The following is a 17666-nucleotide window of genomic DNA, read 5'->3' as shown; positions in this document are numbered from 1 at the left end:
CAGGAGTGCTTTGCCTTGCATTTTTATCTACCACAACAGCTAACACACACATTGTGGAAACACACGTACACGCTGGGGAAAACCAGGGAAAGAATAAAGTGAAAACTGAGACTGAACATCAAGAATGATAAATCTTATTACCAATCTATACAATATGTCTCAACAGTAATTCACACAAAGCCTCAGTTATTTACTTTGCAATTTTATTTCTTTATAAGTTATTGGTATAAAGTTTAATATCTAATTATACAGTAATCTGGGGACTTCAAAGGAAGCTTATTTTGCCCTTTTTAGTGTCTTTTGCCATTTGGTCCTCAGACATGTTTTAAGAGGACTAATATGTGTACCTTAAATTTCCGTACAAAAGCACTTCAAGGCTCTGTTTTGTTTTTCTAAGTAGGATGCACAAATCATGCATATTGTAGACAATATAATGGCCAAGGAAATATTTCCCCCTTTAAACTAAGGCAGTTAAAAACCCATGAATATCAATTGAGTAATCTGGAAGAATAAAAAGGCTTCCTCAGTGCTCATTTATTCTTTGAGCAAATACCATGTTCAGTAAGACACGCCCTCTTGGAATTAGAATTGATGTGATTGCTGCCTGCACTGAAAAGACAGCGATTGTCAAAGACAGCATTTAATTATGTACATTTTATAATGTCACTAACCCAGCCACTTTTGAATATGAACTCATCAGCCTTAAGCATTGTGTGAAACCACATGCAAAAACTGCCATAAATTTTTTTAAATAGAACCAAATTGGCAAGTTCTTGGAAAGGATAGTTCGATGTTAAAAAAAATATACTGTCTATTAAATGAGCACGTCAAGTAACTTAAATATCTTTAGCAAATATGTCCAGCAAGAAACTCTTTGTAAAAGAAATTGTTCTTAGAACAAAAACCTAATGAATGGCTATTTAGACACTAATTTTTCAACACAGTGGTAGGTCTGTGTGAAACAATTAGTAATCTAAATAAAGTGAGTCCATTACACCATTAAAAAAAAACATACATTAAGCAGGACTGGTTAACTATTGCATTTCTGTATTTACAAAAGTGCTTAGCATAACAAAATTACCTAAAAAAATATAAACTTTACCAATATCATTTGGTTCTATGTGTACTCCTAGATCTGCACTTGGAGAAAAATAGTATTTACATTGCTAGATTTAGACAAGTTTCCTTTTATTTTTAAAGAAATTTAACAAAACTGCCCCACAAATGGACCCCTATGTAAGTAAATTAATTCCATCTGGCTTATCATAAATAGAGCAGAAGCAAATCCTTGAGGACTGAACAGCCAAAATAATTCTAGCCATTGTCTGTGGCATTAGACCCCAATACAGGCTGCCGACAAATTGGGCAAGTGGAGTTTTCAGAAAGCCAGCGATCAATACAATGGATATGAAACTCATGCATACAAGGTAACTGCCTTAGCTTATTCCCTGTTACATACTCATTAATGCAAACACTGCAAGTTTTACTTATTTCATTTTCAGTGTGAATATCCCCATAGTTCCGGGTAGAAAGATTGTCAATCTGCTCTTTGGTTAAACCTCTTAAACGATCATCATCATCATCTTCACTCAGCAAGAAGAAGTGGGCAAGTCGAAGTATGGGCAGCGTTCCATTCTCCACTAGGTTGTTAGCATCTTGAGACTGCCTGTTATCTTGGTTGTCATTACTGCGACCATAGTGTTGAGTATCATCACTCTGCCCACGTGTTTCCCTGCTGCCTTCTGCCGCATGTGCATTTCTAGATGCAACCTCACTTGAATCGCTGCTATTGTTTGCTGAACTTGAGCTGTTCTGCTCTGACTGTACATCTGGTAAGTGATGACCGCCTCTTTGCACTTCTGAGTTAGATTCCGTTTCCATTAAAGAATTCAGTTCTCCAAAGCCTGTCATAATTTGTCTAAGGATTGATCGAAGAGCCACTGATGAAGGTTCACCAAGCCCAGTTTCTGAAATCCGACGAAGAGGTATTCGTATAGTGCTAACATAGGTTCGAATACCTGCACGTTCCGATCGTGATATTGTACGCCGAAATCCCCCGCTGTCACTTTCAAAGGTAACTGTGTTTTCTGCCATTCCTACTCTAGAACGAGTTCTACTGGCAATACTGTCCCGATCTCTGTTTTCTCCAGGACGAATTCTTCTCACCTGAAGATCTAATGTAATTGTTGGATGCCTTCTAACAGCAGCTACTGGCCTACTAGATTCCTCTTCTTCCAAAGTTATTCCCAAGGATGGAGCTACACTGGAAAGCTGGGGTGTCTGAGGGTTAACTCTTGCTTGTTCTTCAGCAGGCTGGGGAGAAGGCTGAGCTGTTTGTCTCCTACTTCTGTTGACCTGCTGTGCATTTCTATCCTGCCTCTGCCCATGTTCCTCAGAATGGGCAGTGCCACCTTGCCTTTGCAGTGGAGAGCGGCTTCGACTACTTAAAGTAGACCTCAGCCGCAGAATTTCTAGTCTTTGGTTTGTATTTATCTGAGCATTAGTTCTAGCTCTACCTCTTGTGACTCCTGTTGAAGTACCTCTTTCTGGCATTTCTCTTTGCTCACGAGAAGATGCTGAATTATTACGTGTAGTATTTGTTTGGGAACGGCTTGTCAACTCCCTTGTTCTACTCCTGAGCCTCCCTGAGATTGGATGAGTGGCTGCTTCAGAGCTTTGTGCCACGGTACTTCTTAAAGACCTGGTCCTTGCAGTGCTTGAAGCCTCACTGTTTGCCTCTCTTGCGGTCCTGCTTCTCGTTCTTGGGGGTACCGGACTGACAGCTCTTTGATGTCTCCTTTCTAAATGCGTTCTGTTACTATCTATACCCACATACTCCTCAGAAGCAGTTTCAAAACTGTTATGCTCATGGTTTATGTTGATTTCAAGACTAAATCGAAACTCCCCACTGTTTGGATTTGTTCGACTCACAGCCCTCCAGGTTTGGTTCCCGCTCTGTCCACTGCGAGTGGTATTTCCTGTGCGACGAAATGTGTTCAGCATTTCAAGCAGAGAGTCACCATTTGAGTTTTCTCCAAGAACATCAGAATCTGAGAGAAACAAAGAATGGCAAACATTCATCCAACTGCACACTCAGCATACTATGATGTACTCCAAATCTTCTATGTGGCTGGGCCACTTCAGAAACGTTACAGTAGCAGGACAGCCACCTTGCTGTGCTAATGTAATTCTGCTGAAAATATGCTTTATGTAAAAACATCTGCAAAACTCATCAGTTCTGCCTACAATTTTTGTCTCACCAGCAGATACACTAAGAAACTAATATGGCCAGGTGGCCTCCTCTGAGAAAGTGTTCAGATTTAGGCAGTCCAAAGTTAGTTGTATTTGTCCAATATCTGTTCCTCACTTAAGCTATCAATTTGAGGGTATCCTAAATCAACTAATTTTGACAAAGCAAGGAAAAGTAAGAGAGATTTTGACTTCTTTTGGAAAAGATCTTAAAAATTTGTTTTCTACATGCAGAGGAATAAATGATGCATGGTTTCAACAGATTTGCTCCTTTTGTGAAAGTATACTCTTTTCCTAATACAATACCTACAACTCCATTCCCAAATCTCCTCCAAGTCCAAGCTCAAGACAACTGTTGAGGTTAGTGCTAACTATGTGTATAAAGAAAGCCAGCGGTCATGATCACAGTGAAGGTTTTCCCTTGAAGGGATCAGGTTAAGCTCTCTGTACTCCATCATCTCCCTGCTTTCATGAAACCCGCAAGAACTTGGGTCTCTCTGTTTCCAAGTTGTCTATTCCGCTTCTAAATCTGACTAGAATTGGCCAAATGATTAAGCCAATATTGCTGAGGAAGCAAAGGCAGATTGTGCACATAATGCAAGCCTCACTCCACTGAAATAAATGGAAATGAAAAAACAGAACCAAACAACAGTGGAGCAGTTAACTGTTTCCCAGTTAACTTATTTCCCGCTCCAACTTCCCTAATACATGATAAAACTTTTTAAGAATTACAGGAATATAAGTTTTTTTTGTGCTATCAAGTACACTAGCAAAGGGAAACCAGGAAAAGAGGATAAATTAATTTATGGATTACATAAATCAGTTTTCATTAAGTACTTCAAGTTTATTTTCATATCATTTGGAAACTTCTCTTACTTTGAAAACATTCCACAGGGGCACAATGGAAGAACAAGACTCGAAATGGCTGGTACTGAAATCCAACAGCATTTCTCTCAAGTATCTGTACAGAACATATTTATGCACCACATACTATGTGTATATATACATATGAATGAAAAATGTTTACCTCCAACAGTTCTGCCTTCACCTTCTCTGTTATCCAGATCAGTCTGTGATGCCAGACGCTCCTTAGCCCCCTCCAAGCGTTGCTGCAACTCTTCTGCTGTTATTTCCCCTGAAATAATTTATATTTTGATAATAGTTAAATAAGACATTATTATTGCCTCAATACAGACATGCAGAATTAACAATATTTTCTATCTTGAAGTAAAATCTCCAGAAATAAGGTAAAATCAATGAAACTGAAAAGAAAACAGCACTACTGTGAGATTCTAATGCAGGTACACAGATAACAGAGGAAGTAGGTACTAGAACGGGGGTAAAAAAGGATGCCGAATGTGTGTCAAGAGCATGCCGGCTTCCAGCAAAGACTCAGAGCTACGTGCAGCAACAACTCGGAGGCCCATAAAATTGCCACATACCAAGAGATATACTTTAGTGTACCAGATGTGAATTACTTGAGTTTGGATATTACCTGTACATGAAGACACTACATTTGAAGGAGTTATTTTTTTAGTCTAGCTTTAGTATCTATTTAAGTTGTTAATTTTTACTGAATATCGCTGACAGGAAATGGAGGTTTTGCTCCTTTCTACAAAGCCACAGACATCATCAGGCTACCTGAGTCAGACAACCGCATGGGATGTCTGACAGCGGGAGTGTTACTTCACATTACATCTTTTCTACTGAAGGTACCACATCTTACCAGGAGTGCCAAGCAGGTTGCGGTCTCTCATTAACCTGTAGTCTTCTTCATTGAGTTCATTAATGAACTGGTAATAGGCCTCCTCCCTACTGAGGCGCTCCAGCTGTCGTTGTCTCTCATTTTCACGACTATGCTCACGTGAAGATGCCTGCTCATTGCCATTCCCTGCACGGTGCCGAGAGCGATCCATAATGATAATGCCAGGATGTCCTGAACAAAACCAGAAGGTTAGACTGCACACTGATTACGTTAAGAATTTACCTAATTTACAGTAAAAAGTTCCCAGCATTTTCAATGAAATTAGTTTAGTAGTAGCTAAAGATGATTAAGATGAACCAAGCTCCATGTTCCTTGCCAAATCAACACTGTAGTTTATTATGCAAGTATTTTGCTTCTAGCTTGCTCAAAAATAGCCAGAAGTCCCTCTTGCTCACTGAAAGGACAAACCAGTTGGTAGAGCAACTTGAAAATAAAAGACCAATGACAGATTTTAATTTTTTTAGCTAAATAAGGGTATTCTAGAAAGTTAAAAGAACAATATAAAATCTATTTCCCTTCTCCCAAGTAAAATACAGCAGCAGCATGAATTATTTTAAAAGCTAAAATGTCATTGAAAACACTGTTCTGTAATTATTTGACTGTTATTACCTAGCGTAGACTTCTGGCAACCATAGCTACTGCCTTAGAGAAGACAATCTTCCACTTGAAACATTTAGCGATAAGCAGGTAAGACTACATTAGCATGTCCATCGGTACCATCCCTCACATAGCACAAAAACTACAGATACACTTTTGCCGAACTGACTCTCTTTTGATGTTCTGACATTACTGGTTTATTTTCCTTGTGATCTCTAAAACCAATGATTAGCTAACAAAAGGATACTCCTCTCCAGGAAACTCATGTAAAAGAGAAATAGCTATACTTTACCCACAGTTCTTCAATACTTTCCAAATATTTAACCAGTGTGACCACACCATCAGAAGGCATGAATAACCTTACAGTATCAGAAAGAAGCATCACCTCCTGTGTTGATTCCTGTGTCATTACCAGCTCGCTCTGGTTACAACTCAGCCCTGGACCAATCAGCTCTCGGACCACACCCCAACTTTTCTATTTCCTAAAGAAAATCTGTTCTTCAACATTAAATTTGAAAGAAGAGAAAGTGAAGTGCCACCCTTTCAATGGGGCTTCCCATTCAGCAAAAGCTGTCTACAACACCTGCTGAGGCAGACACCTGACAGAAGGGATCACTTCTCTAGAGGAGATCATCAGGCCAAAAAAACCCAACCATACAGCACCGTTCTGCTTACATGTGAAAATAAAGGTTTTTTTTTGTCAATTCACCAACATATCAAAGTCACTTCAAGTATTAATTATGGGAAAAATATAAAACAGCATTCTCAGCACACTCCCAATCAGTAATTAGTCTTAACAGGAAAGGCGATGAGACAACAAATAGACCAAATCAACTATTAGACATACATTCAATAAAGAGTAAATATTTATCAATGGTGCCAAGAGATACGAAGAATCAGAAAATGTATTTGCCAACAGCAGAAGCTGGCATACATTTAATATACCTTTCTTATGTTCTTTGTGGGATCCATTCTGATGCATCCTTGGTCTCCTAATTTTCCACCTCATATGCTACTTCTCCCCTCCATATGTAACTGCACTTCTAAGCAGCCCTTCCCAATCTTTCCACTCATTTACCTCCTGTGGCCAACATTGCATTTCAATGCTCTTTTAACTCACTTGACTGAAAAGAAATTGAACCTGAGTATCTCCTCTTCAACACATATTATTTGAGGGGCTTTTAGATTTACTGTCACCCTCTTGGCTTAGCCTGGCAAGCTGTAGGGAATCACTGACTTCCAGGTCCTACAAAGGCTGTGTTCAAATCAGGTCACTTCTCGTATCACATTTCTAAACACAAGTTTCTCAGCCAGCTCTTTGTTTTACTACCCTGGTTTCCTCAAAACAAATGCAATTCCTGCCCCTACCCTGCTTCAGTTAGCACTATTATTAACCTCATGACACCCATCACTTGACTATTACAATAAAAATGCCCAATATTAAAGTGCTTCTGTCCCAGGTGACTTACAGCTTGACACAGGTAAAGCAGGGAGGGGAAAGAGGCCAGTTAAAATTCATTTAGTTGGTATTAGGTAAGGTTGCTATTTAGATGAAAGCCTTAAGACAATTAACATATTACTTTTTGCCTGACAATGACCACAATAAGTTCACCAGCTTTCTGGTTTTCTCACCATATTGCTGCACACAAAAAAATTACCTATAAATTCTTAGGATGAAAAGTTGATCACATGTAGTCCCCCTCAATCTAAATTTAAACCGTTGTTAAAAAGTGAGATCCTTTACTTTCCTCATACACAGAAAAATCTCAAAATCTCTTCTTCAGATTTTGTGGGTGGTAGAAAAGAATTACTGTTTTGTTGACAACTGTATGGTAGGATGATTAGTCACACTCTTTAAATGACTCATTTAAAAACCGTAAGAAGTGTGAAGTGTTCGGCTGTCCCATCTGTTTAACATAACTGCACAGATGACAACTACTATCTGTATTTATCAAACGCCATCAAAACTAAGTACTTTTGCACTTAAAATGTTTTAGAGTAGTGAAAGTTGAAGGGTATTAACTGCATCAAAATTAAGTACTTTGGCATGTAAAATATTTCAGAGTATTGAAAATTGGAAGGGTATTAACTACAAAGATGTAAAAAACTGAAACTGAAATCCAGTTATGACTCAGAATTACTCTCTTTGTGAAGAAACAGGTGCCACATGCCAACAATTTATCTACATTTTCTAGAATTTTCAGCCTAACTTCTTTAGTTCTTAATTGATAGTTACTCTGGTCCATTGTTGAAGACTCATATTCTTTTTCTCTAAGCAATATATACCTTGTGCTTTTAAGTTTTGGCCTCTTTCCAGGTATTACTACCCCCAATTCCATTAGGTATTCATCTTCTGAAAGACTATCACCTGATTGCAAGTGAGACGACTATGGAGTTTAGATGAGGAAGCCTCCCCAAGCGACAGGGCTATTTAGCATTTCTGTCACACTGCAGCCTCCAGGCAAGATGATCTCACCGAGTTTAAAAAAAAAAAAAAAAAAAAGGAGGGAGGGAAAAAAAAAAAAAAAACAACACAACGAAACTCAGGAAACCCCACAGAGCCTGGGTAAGGAGAGGGGAGGATAGGAAAGACAAAGGAAGAATCAGAAGGTAATTAAGAAACAGGCCGCAGGACACCCAAAGCGATCCAGTCCCCGGGCCTGGGGCCACCCGCCTCCCCCCAACCCCAGGCCGGCAGCAGGGCCTGGGATCCAGCCCCGCGCCGGGCTCACGCTCTCCAGCCCTTCCCCAAGGAAGGCCACGGGCCAGGTTCCGCGCCCACGGGGCGGGGGGGCACCCGGCGGGAGCGGGGAGCCCCCGGCCCAGCCGACCCCGCCGCCCCAGACAGCGCCTGTTGCCAGATGCCTGGGGGAGGGGAGGATAAGGAGAGTGACTGACACGGCTCCCACCCAATCAACTGGCCAGCTCTCGGCCACCGACCAACCACAACAGGGCAGAGAAGCCCGTGTCCTCCCGCTTCTCTCCTCCCCAGACTCCCCGCTCGGGCCCCGCCACTAACCGCCACCGCTCCCATCGGCGCCCGCCGCCACTGCGCGCGACCCCGTCTCCCCTGCCCGCCGGGAGGCGGCATCACCCGCTGCGACAAACCGGGGAGGCGTCCATGCCGCCGCCTGCCCCGGGAGAGCCTGCCGACAGAGCAGCCGGGGAGACCCAAGATCCCGTCCCTGGCTGCTGGCAGCAGCGCCGACCAGGCCGGCCTGGCTCAGCCCCGCTGCGCGTCCCTCCCGGCGGCAGGAGCAACAGCCACCTACTCCGGAACGACCCCGGCCCCTGGGTGTTCGAGCGCGGCGCTCCAGCCCCGATTGCGGTCCGGGCGGCTGCCGGCAGCCACCAGCACAGGTTCCGAGCGCGCGAGGGTGGCCCCCGCGGCAAGCACCGCCCCCCCGCGCATGCGCGCAGCTGCCGCGCGGGCGGCCGTTGGGCAGTGCGCGTGCCGCGGGGTAAACGGCGGCGGGGCGCTGGCCACGTTCTGGCAGCTCAGCGCTGAGGCGGCCGTCGGGTCCCGGGATCTGTCACCGGCCTGGCCTGCGGGCCTCAGTCCCCGCTCAGCACACGCTGCTCTTCTCCCTAGCGCTCCCGGGCACTCGCGGGTTGCTGTCCACGCCTTTGAGGCGGTTGTACGTTAACGAGCGCCAACAACGTGAGGAAAACAGAAAGCGCCGGCTTTCACCCGGGCCGTCCGTGCCTCGAGCTGCCCGTCAGGCTGCCCCTGCCCGGCGGAGCGCCCGATCTGCGGCTGGTCCTGCTGTCGTCTCTGGCCATTTCATTTCAGGGCCCCCGCCCGGAGTTGCGCGGATTCTCCCTCTGTTCTCAGCAAGGCGCTGGATCGTTTCGGTTTTTCTAACTCGCCAGTCTCTACACTTGCTTCCTTTAAACACGTAAAGGAAGTCGTTTCAGGTACGGTATTTCATTAGCAAGCCCACCGTTGGTCAAAACTCGCAGGGTTTATCTCCGCCCTGGTGGGTGGGAACTTGAACTACATGTAAATATAAATAAACTTACTCAGAGGGTTTCACAATACATTGCTTCTCAACTGTAGAACAACCTCAACATCTTTAACCTCATCAGTGACCGTTATTCTGTTTTACCAAATCAGCGTAAGACTGCCACTTCAGTTACTTGTTTGGTACTTTATAATAAATTACATAAGGAATAAGATTATAATAACTTATTTCCTTGCTTTCTCAGGCCCTCATTTTTAGATGGGATGCTTCTTCCATTTTCCATGACTCTCTACTTCCTTCCTACTTACCCTTCCTTCTGCAGTAACCTTCCTTCACCTCAGTTCTCTAAAAGAAATGATCAGTTGTTCAGTGCCCTCACAGAAACTTGTGTCTCAAGCTGTGATTTTTAGTAATTTTGATCTGCGGAGCCTCAGAAGTTTTTCACATAAGATGCGAACCGTTTTACAAATTTCACATATGCTAATTGCTCACATAGCATCCACAAACTTTCATTTCCAACTTGTTTCTGCAGATTGTTTAAACACATGGTGGAAGGTGGCAGGCTGTGACAGAGGAGCACGTTTCACATCTTACATAAACTATTTGAATCAGCAAAATGAGGAAATTTCACAAGAAGGATGCTTTAACTATGTAAAAGCACTTCATCCCTAGAATAGCCAAACTGTTCATACTTCTGTTCAAACTTGCTTGCAGAAATAAAGTTTGAGTATTTTTTATGCAACTGGTCTCAATGCAAAGGCAAACCCTCCCTAATGAGTGAGGTGATAAAGGCCTGGGCCAGTGGCCGGGAAGATACCTCCACTCCCCGCTTCACCTTACAGACCCCAGAATTTCTTTATTTTGTCTGGGAAAAATAATTTACCTAAGTGTTTTGAGTTTTACACATTTAGGTTTTGTGTTAGTTTGTGCTCCTTTTGTGCCAGTACATGGTTTCCACGAGACAAATTGACAGTGGGGATGCAGCACTGAGGCCATGCTGGGGGCTACTCCTTCCTGCTTGCTGTATGTTATTAGTACAGTATTATTAGTACTGTATTATGATTTCCTTTGTCTGGAGCAATTACAGTATGTCCTTCCTGAAGATCAATTTTACTTTCTTTATATAAGTCAGAGTATCTGCCATGTATATAAAGTAGTGCCTGTATCCCTTGAAAAGTCTGTTTCTTCCTCCAATTGTTTTTTTGTCCTATTTTTGGAATATTTTTTTTTCATAGCCTGTTTTTAGTAATCACTATTCCACCATCAAACACAACATCTTCTCTGGTACCAAGCCCATGTATGGGCTGCTCACCCAGAAGGCAGTTATGTTTTAGAGAGATAACTAAACATGTATGTCTGTACTGAAACCTTATACTGAATTAATTTTGCACTGACCTGTCCTCCAATGCAGAATTTTGTGTTTGTGTCCTGTTGATACTGATGTTTCATAGCAGCACACTATAACTAAGTACAGTATTTATTTACAGTATTTTATTTTATGCTGTGTTGCTAACACAAAATAACAACAGTAGATCTTTCCTGCAATATTATTATTGCAGTGAAGCAATGCTTTCCAGAGTAAAACATCATATTTGGAACTATAATAACAATAACCTATGGAGGGCAGCAAACATCAGGCAATCACTAAGTTTTCTAATAACAGAAGGTCTGTAACCCTGTTTTTTATTTGATTGTTCAGCTGTTTAAGTTCTTTAGAAAGTAACTTTATTGTATTTTGTTATCTGATATTAGATAAGTAAGGCTCATGGAATTAAATGAGGACAAATGCAAAGTCCTCCACCTAGGAGTGACCAGCCCTCTGGGACAATACTGAATGGGGGGTCGGGGAGCTTACTGACTGTCCCTGCTGGGCTGGATGGGGGGACCTTGTTTTGAGCCTTGCTTTGAGCAGTATATTAAACTAGATAACCTCCAGAGGTCAGTGGCAGAACAGGAGCCAGGGGAGCACCTGTCAGCTGTGAGGGCTCATGGCATCCCAGGGGGTATCAAGAGGAACACAGAGTGGATTATTAGGAAGGGATTGGGTATGTGGCTCTTGTTTGCCTGCATGTGGAATATGATGCCTGGTTTGGAACTCTCCAGTAGAGCAATCCTGATATGGAAAATTATCGACAAACTGCAGTGAGTTCAGCCGAGAACACCAAGATGGTCACAGGCTGGAGCACTTGCTGTTTGAGAGGGGCTGTGGGCACCACATGAGCTGGGAGAAGGGGCAGCCTGCCGGTATTGACAAGTAGGTTACTGAGAAGACAGAACCAGGAGTTTTATGATAGAATGAGAAAAAATTTCACCTTAAGGACAGTCATGCTGAAGGAGGCTGCAGAATCTCCCTCTGTAGAGGTTTTTGAGACCTGAGTGGACAAAGCCTCAAGCAACCTGAATTTAATAGCCTTGCTTTGAGCAGGATATTCAACTAGATAACCTCCAGAGGCCCCTTCCAACCTGGATATTTCTGCGATTCTGTTGACTGAAATAATATAAAATACTAAAATAATATTCACTGTTAGGATTTATTTCCCCTCAAGAAGGGCTCTTTTCAATAACAAAAGAAAACAGGAGTTCATAGGCTGAATTTTCAAGGTCTGTAGAGATTCTTGAGAAGTAATTCTCTGGCTTCTTTGGGAGCATAAAGCAATTGGGCTGACAGTTAGTGTAGGTGGTCCTGCGTCTGGAAAACAGATGTTTTCGCATGACTCCTACACAGCACCCAGATCCAAAGAACTGATTTATGTTTGTTAATAACTTGCACTCCTGCTAGAATCTAGGAGGCCTTGTTAGATCAAGCACATCACTAGTGTTATCAACTTTATAGGATTTCATCAACTTTATAGTAAAGTGTAGTTAAGTGCAAAATAAAATAATGATTTAAAAAAATTAAGCCCATTGCTTTATATACAAAGCTATTTGTAGAACCAGCACTTTACTTACCTGCTTTAAGTAAACTGCATTCTTAAACATTAGAAATGACACAAACTTGGAAGAGCAGGATATTATAAAGCGAGCCATAAATGTTAGAGGGAAAAAAAGAGAAAGAAGAAGGCTCCAAAGGGCCAAATTCAGCAGGACATGCGTTTCAAGTAATTTAGGGTTCTGCTTACTGCAGAACAATGTGTGGATTTCTCTAAGAGAAGTGCGACTTAAAAGAGTTCAGGGGCAGGTTCACACTATTATTTACTGCATGGGGGAAATATGCCAAACCGAATGCTGCTTACCTTCTCTCCAGGTGCCTGTACCTGTTTGTGAATGCAAACTTTCAGGCGTTCCCTCCCTGATAACCGTTCGCTCTGGAGTCTATATTTAGAACTCCAGAGGCAACTTTCCAGGCAAGGCCTGATAACTTTATGCAGAGCAGACTTTCAGGAAACAAAATTCTCAGGAAAAAAAAAAAAAATAATGGAGTAGAATAGCAGGAGGGTTGGCTCAAGCTGGGCACCTGTGCAGAGGTACAACCTGACCATAGAAAACCAAAGACTTTACAAACCATTCATATCATGATGCAGACCAATAGCAATATTTCACTTCGGGGTCTTCTTGCTTCTCATTGGATCCTTTTCACTGATCTCACATGTGCCTTTGTTTTGTGTAGCTGTAGACATTGTTTATAGTCTATAGCGTTGTGGGTGCTGTTTTGTCTGAATAAATCTTTTTTTCTCAGCGAAGTGCAAAACAGGCTAATCTTGCAAGTGTTCAGTGTAGTTTGTAGTTGCTTTTGGTAAATATGAGCAGAACTTTACAGCTTAAGATTTCAGCAAATGCAGCTTACTAAGTAACATGAAGCAGAGAGTACATTAAAAATCATACAACCTTATACTTCTAGATGATTCATTACATTTAGTATGCATTTACTTAAGCTAAATGATTGACATGAAACTTAAATTGAGCTCATCCACTGACCTGTCAGTAATAAAACCATCGCCATACAGCCAGCTTATTTGGCAGAGAGAGCTCAAAGTGGGCTCACTCAGGCTGTCATATTTATAGAATGAAGTGGTTGACTCTTAGTCAAATTGCATACAGTAGGAAAGGTCTGCACGAGACTCCCAGTGCCCACAACGTATCAGTGTTCAGTGCGCTGCTCTGCTTCCTTGTGAGTTTCCCAAAAGGAGTTCTTGGCCTGGCTACAGCTTAGGCCTTTACCTGCTCTGGACCAAACTACTGCTGGTTTGGCTGGTGGGAGGGTTAGGTGCCTCTGCCACGACACCTTAAGCATCAATTTTGAAATTGAGTTCTGAGATAGCACGGAAGGAAGAATACAAAACAAGCAGTAAGATAAAAGAAATCCTGTCAGTTAAAGGGGCCACTGTGGAGACCAGAGAGTCAAGAGTAGCAGATCATGACTTGGTTGTGTCTTTCTTTTTAAGAATGAACCCCAAATTAAAACTTTTTCTTGAAATTACATTATAGTGTGACAGATTCTTAAAATAAAGCACAAAAGTATGCAGCTTTCCATGAAACAGAATTAAAAGTTGACCTTGCAATGTCAATATTCATTTCTCATCATTAAAAGAATCAAGATGTGCTTTCTCTTTCAAATCTCTCATGATTTGGGGACCATCCATCTGGACTGATAAAACTGAATGTTGCCCACAATACAAGTATCTGAAGTGAGAACAGAGTGAAGAAGCAGCCAATGTACAGCTATGCTCAATCTGGAAGGCATATAATCCAAATGTTATGAGAAACTAATGAAAGAAACATGCAGAAAAGCAGACTTCTAAACATTCTTACAAAAGAACCAAAATCTGAAAGAGAAGACAAGTTATTTCTATTGTGGTTTTGACTTTTCAGAGTTTACTTGTCAAAGTATGGAATTCTTTTCAAGAGGTTTATTCAAACGTAAAACACAGCACAGGTCCTCAAAAAAGCTAGTCTGGATTCTATGTTCTTGTCTTTATTCATGCTCTCTTTTCTTTCTAAGCAGTTCTTCCTCCACACCCTGCCTTGTAGGTCAGGACAGACTAAACTCACCCATTAGTTACCATGCAACAATTGGATCTGTGTAGATGACTTCTGATATTTATTGCCTCCATGGAAGAGTGATTAATAATAGAAAGAAAAGTACAAAGTTACAGAGGAGTGATTATTTCTACTTCCCCCCTCCTTGCTAACAGGACTGAGGGTTGTGGGCTGGGAGGAGCTGCTGAACATGGTAGGTTTGGCTGTGCAAGCTTGGTCCCTGCTGTCCCTGGAAGCCACGCGTCCCTGAGGGCAGGGTTGCGCTGCTCTGGGCTGAGGTGGAGGGACATCACAAGGTGGACGACATCTTCCATACCGTTTGATCTTTACAGGACGCTGGGCTGCCCTCAGCTGTTTCTGGTTGACTGGCACAGCAAGTCACTGGGCAATGTTCTCGTACGGTTCAGTTGGGCTGTTGGGTAAATCAAATTTAGTTTTGCTGCTTCTGCCGATTGCATGTATTTTCCATAACACCTGCCTAATTGCTTCATCTAATATACATTATATCTCACAACTGCATAGCAACATACCATAGCAAGGTCAAACTGGGGGCAGCCGACATCAGTCTGAGTGATGCCAGCTCAGGAGGCTAACACACCCCTATCCCAAATTTTTAGGACTCAACCTTGATGTGTAAATGAAAATGGAGAAGTGTAAATTGAGATGATTTCAGAATGTTTCAGAAAATGCTGTTTCTTCTTCCAGAGGCCCTCACACCATATTTTGTCTCTACGTTAGGGATTTGAGTGCCCTCTTATGTACCCACATTGCATTATTGAGATGAAATGTTAAGTATATGTGCACAATTATTGAAAATGCCAAAAGCTGGGCCATAATTAGGAATATTGCTGTAGCTTTAGTTTTATAAAATGACCAGCTGGCTTTGTGTTGTGTTGGTAACTACAGCTCTGTCAGCCAAGGAGAGGAACTGGAAAGTGCCTGGTACTGGTCACATGCAAGGGCCTTGGTAAACTAACATTTTTGGATTAAATACCAGGCACTGCAACCCCAATTTTTTTCTGCAGCTACACAGAGAAGGTTTGTCAGTGCTGTAGGATCTGTCCGCGTCTATGCCCAAAGCCGTGGAATTATCTTAATGATGATGTTAACAGGTGGCTTGGCAGGGAGAGCAGGCAAGGACCAGCTGTGTCTGCCCTCACCGCTCTGGACTAAGCTGTGGACCTCAGTATTCACTGTCACCAGCCTCTGCAGCAACACAATCATTGCTGGTGGTGACTGCAGACCATGTCCCAGCTTCACCTGCTCAGCCGGGGGGCTGATCCGGGGCAGCCCGCGGGTGGTATCCTGTGCTACACCAGTTCCGGCAGCCCCGCAAAGGGAGCCTGGTCCCGGGAATAGCCACACGCACGGCCCCCGCCAGCCCCGCAGCGCCAGGCCGGGCCCTCAGCCCTGCCGCTCTCCACAGCGCAGGGACTACAGCTCCCGGCAGGCAGCGCGCCGCTCGCCAGCTGAACCGCGCCTCCAGCGTGCCTCCCGCGGGCAGGACTACAGCTCCCGGCATGCACCGCGGGCGCCGCGCACCAGGCCCCGTCCTGCCCGTACCACAGCTCCCGGCGTGCCGCGGCGCCCGCAAGGCTCGCCGGGATGGGCGGGGCGGGGCTCCGGCGGGGGTCGCAGCTGCCGCCTTCCACGTGGTGCGCTGCCCGCCACGCCGGGGGCCGGGGAGGTGCCCGCGGTTTGCGACGTTTCTTTGCGGCAGTGCGGCCAGGCGCGGCCGCCGTATTCCGCCCGGGAGACCGGCTGTTGTGCCGCTATCTGGCGGGGCGGGGAAGCGGCAGCCGCAGGACGGGGCTCGGGAGGGAAGGGAGCAGCCCCGCCGCCGCCCGCCCGCCCCTGGATGGTCCGCGGGGCGGCTCGGGGGTCTCCTCCTCCTGCTGCTGCTGCCGCCGCCGGGTCGCGTTGGGGCGGGGCGCGGCGGGGCGCGCGGCGGGCGGGGGCGGCTCGGGGCGGCGCGGCGGGCGCCCAAGATGGACTATGACTTCAAGGTGAAGCTGACCGGGGAGCGCGAGCGGGTGGAGGACCTGTTCGAGTACGAGGGCTGCAAGGTGGGCAGGGGCACCTACGGGCACGTCTACAAAGCCAAGCGCAAGGACGGGTGAGTGAGGAGCGGGGCTGCCCCGGCCCCGCCGCCGCCTCCGCGCCCCCGGCCCCGCCGCGCCCTCCTCCCCCCGGCCCCTCCCGGCCCGCCGGCCGCCCCGTGCGTCCCCCCGGCCCCCGCGCTGCTGCCGCCCGGCCCCGGTCCTGCCGGGTCCCCTCCCGGTGACACCCGCGCTTCGCTGCCCGGACCGCGCCCGCCGGTCACTCAGCGGAGCGTTCCCGTCCCCTCGCCCGACACCGGGTCCTGTGTCGGTACCGGGAGGTGTGGGAGAAAAAACGATGTAGTTGAGGAAAATTCTTAACTCAAGGGATTTTATTGTGAATAAATCAGTCGCCACTTAGGATATTCATCCTGAGCCTCAGCCTCATATAGAACAGCGTTTGATTTTTTTTCTTTTAATAATGCTTTTTTGTCTGATTTATTACTTGTAGTCACCATTTTGGGTATTCTTGCTGGCTGCTTCAGGAACCGAAGAGTGCCGGTCCTTTTGGGGCTTCAGAATGCCCTAAAAGAGCTTTACATGCAACTAGCTCTCGGTACAGACCTGAGCAAACTAATTTCTTTGCATAAATGTTTTAAAGAAAGATCTAGCAAAGTGTCATTTAGATTTCCCTCGTCCATGACATGGCACCACTGGCAGAACAGCAGAACAATAGGAAGTGGGAGCACAAGAAGCAAGAGAGGCGCAGACTGTTCTCATAACAGGTCCTAAATTTTAAATGGTGTCCCTTTCTGTTGCAGTCTCATCACTGTGGTGCTCTGTATGCTGTCATTCAAATAAGGTGTATTTTAAAAGTCCAGTTATTATTATTTTTGCATTTGATAAATAACTTTTAAAGCAGGCTGTGGTCAGTCATGGCTGAAACACAATCCCATTCTGTTTGCATAAGCTTTAATTCTAGAAATGCTTTAGCTATTACCTACTGAATGGTTGTAACGGGACTGGTTGCACCGTATCTTGTCTATGTCTTAAACGTGCCGATATTAATTGTGG

At 44.4% G+C, this 17666-nt stretch overlaps 2 protein-coding genes across 9 annotated transcripts in view; one reads left to right on the top strand and one right to left on the bottom strand.

Moving 5' to 3' along the window:
* Positions 1 to 180: 180 nt before the first annotated feature.
* Positions 181 to 9077, bottom strand: RNF6 (ring finger protein 6). Of its 5 annotated transcripts, none has more exons than XM_082076331.1 (4): positions 6557 to 7969; positions 4976 to 5185; positions 4277 to 4384; positions 181 to 3050 (listed from the first exon to the last, which is right to left on the bottom strand). In XM_082076331.1, the coding sequence occupies exons 1-4, from the start codon at positions 6618 to 6620 to the stop codon at positions 1315 to 1317; spliced, it is 2118 nt and encodes a 705-aa protein (XP_081932457.1). In that variant the 5' UTR covers positions 6621 to 7969; the 3' UTR covers positions 181 to 1314. The 5 variants fall into 5 exon arrangements, with proteins under 5 accessions (XP_081932457.1, XP_081932461.1, XP_081932460.1 ...); XM_082076335.1 differs by lacking the exon at positions 6557 to 7969 and adding an exon at positions 8884 to 9077 and having other exon boundaries at positions 182 to 3050; XM_082076334.1 differs by lacking the exon at positions 6557 to 7969 and adding an exon at positions 8720 to 8841 and having other exon boundaries at positions 182 to 3050.
* Positions 9078 to 16305: 7228 nt separating this feature from the next.
* The window catches only part of CDK8 (cyclin dependent kinase 8), an 80982-nt gene continuing 79621 nt past the window's right edge, over positions 16306 to 17666 (top strand). Inside the window, exon 1 of one of the 4 annotated variants that reach the window (XM_082043491.1) lies at positions 16306 to 16669. In XM_082043491.1, the coding sequence (XP_081899617.1) occupies positions 16542 to 16669 (128 nt within the window). In that variant the 5' untranslated portion in view covers positions 16306 to 16541. The remainder of the gene's footprint in view (positions 16670 to 17666) is intronic. The other 3 variants (XM_082043490.1, XM_082043492.1, XM_082043489.1) reach the window with 3 other exon arrangements.

Source organism: Streptopelia decaocto (assembly GCF_964273445.1).
Source record: "Streptopelia decaocto genome assembly, chromosome: 1".
Classification (NCBI taxonomy): domain Eukaryota; kingdom Metazoa; phylum Chordata; class Aves; order Columbiformes; family Columbidae; genus Streptopelia; species Streptopelia decaocto.
This window is presented reverse-complemented; position numbering and strand designations above follow the sequence as displayed.

What these genes read in the sequence shown, in the direction of transcription:
- RNF6 (XM_082076331.1), bottom strand. Translation starts at nt 6,620, where the DNA reads ATGAGGTGGAAAATTAGGAGACCAAGGATGCATCAGAATGGATCCCAC. An exon ending in CCACAAAGAACATAAGAAAG is followed by an intron (nt 5,186 to 6,556) that starts GTATATTAAATG and finishes GGTTTTGTTCAG; the next exon opens with GACATCCTGGCATTATCATT. An exon ending in CAACCTGCTTGGCACTCCTG is followed by an intron (nt 4,385 to 4,975) that starts GTAAGATGTGGT and finishes AAATTATTTCAG; the next exon opens with GGGAAATAACAGCAGAAGAG.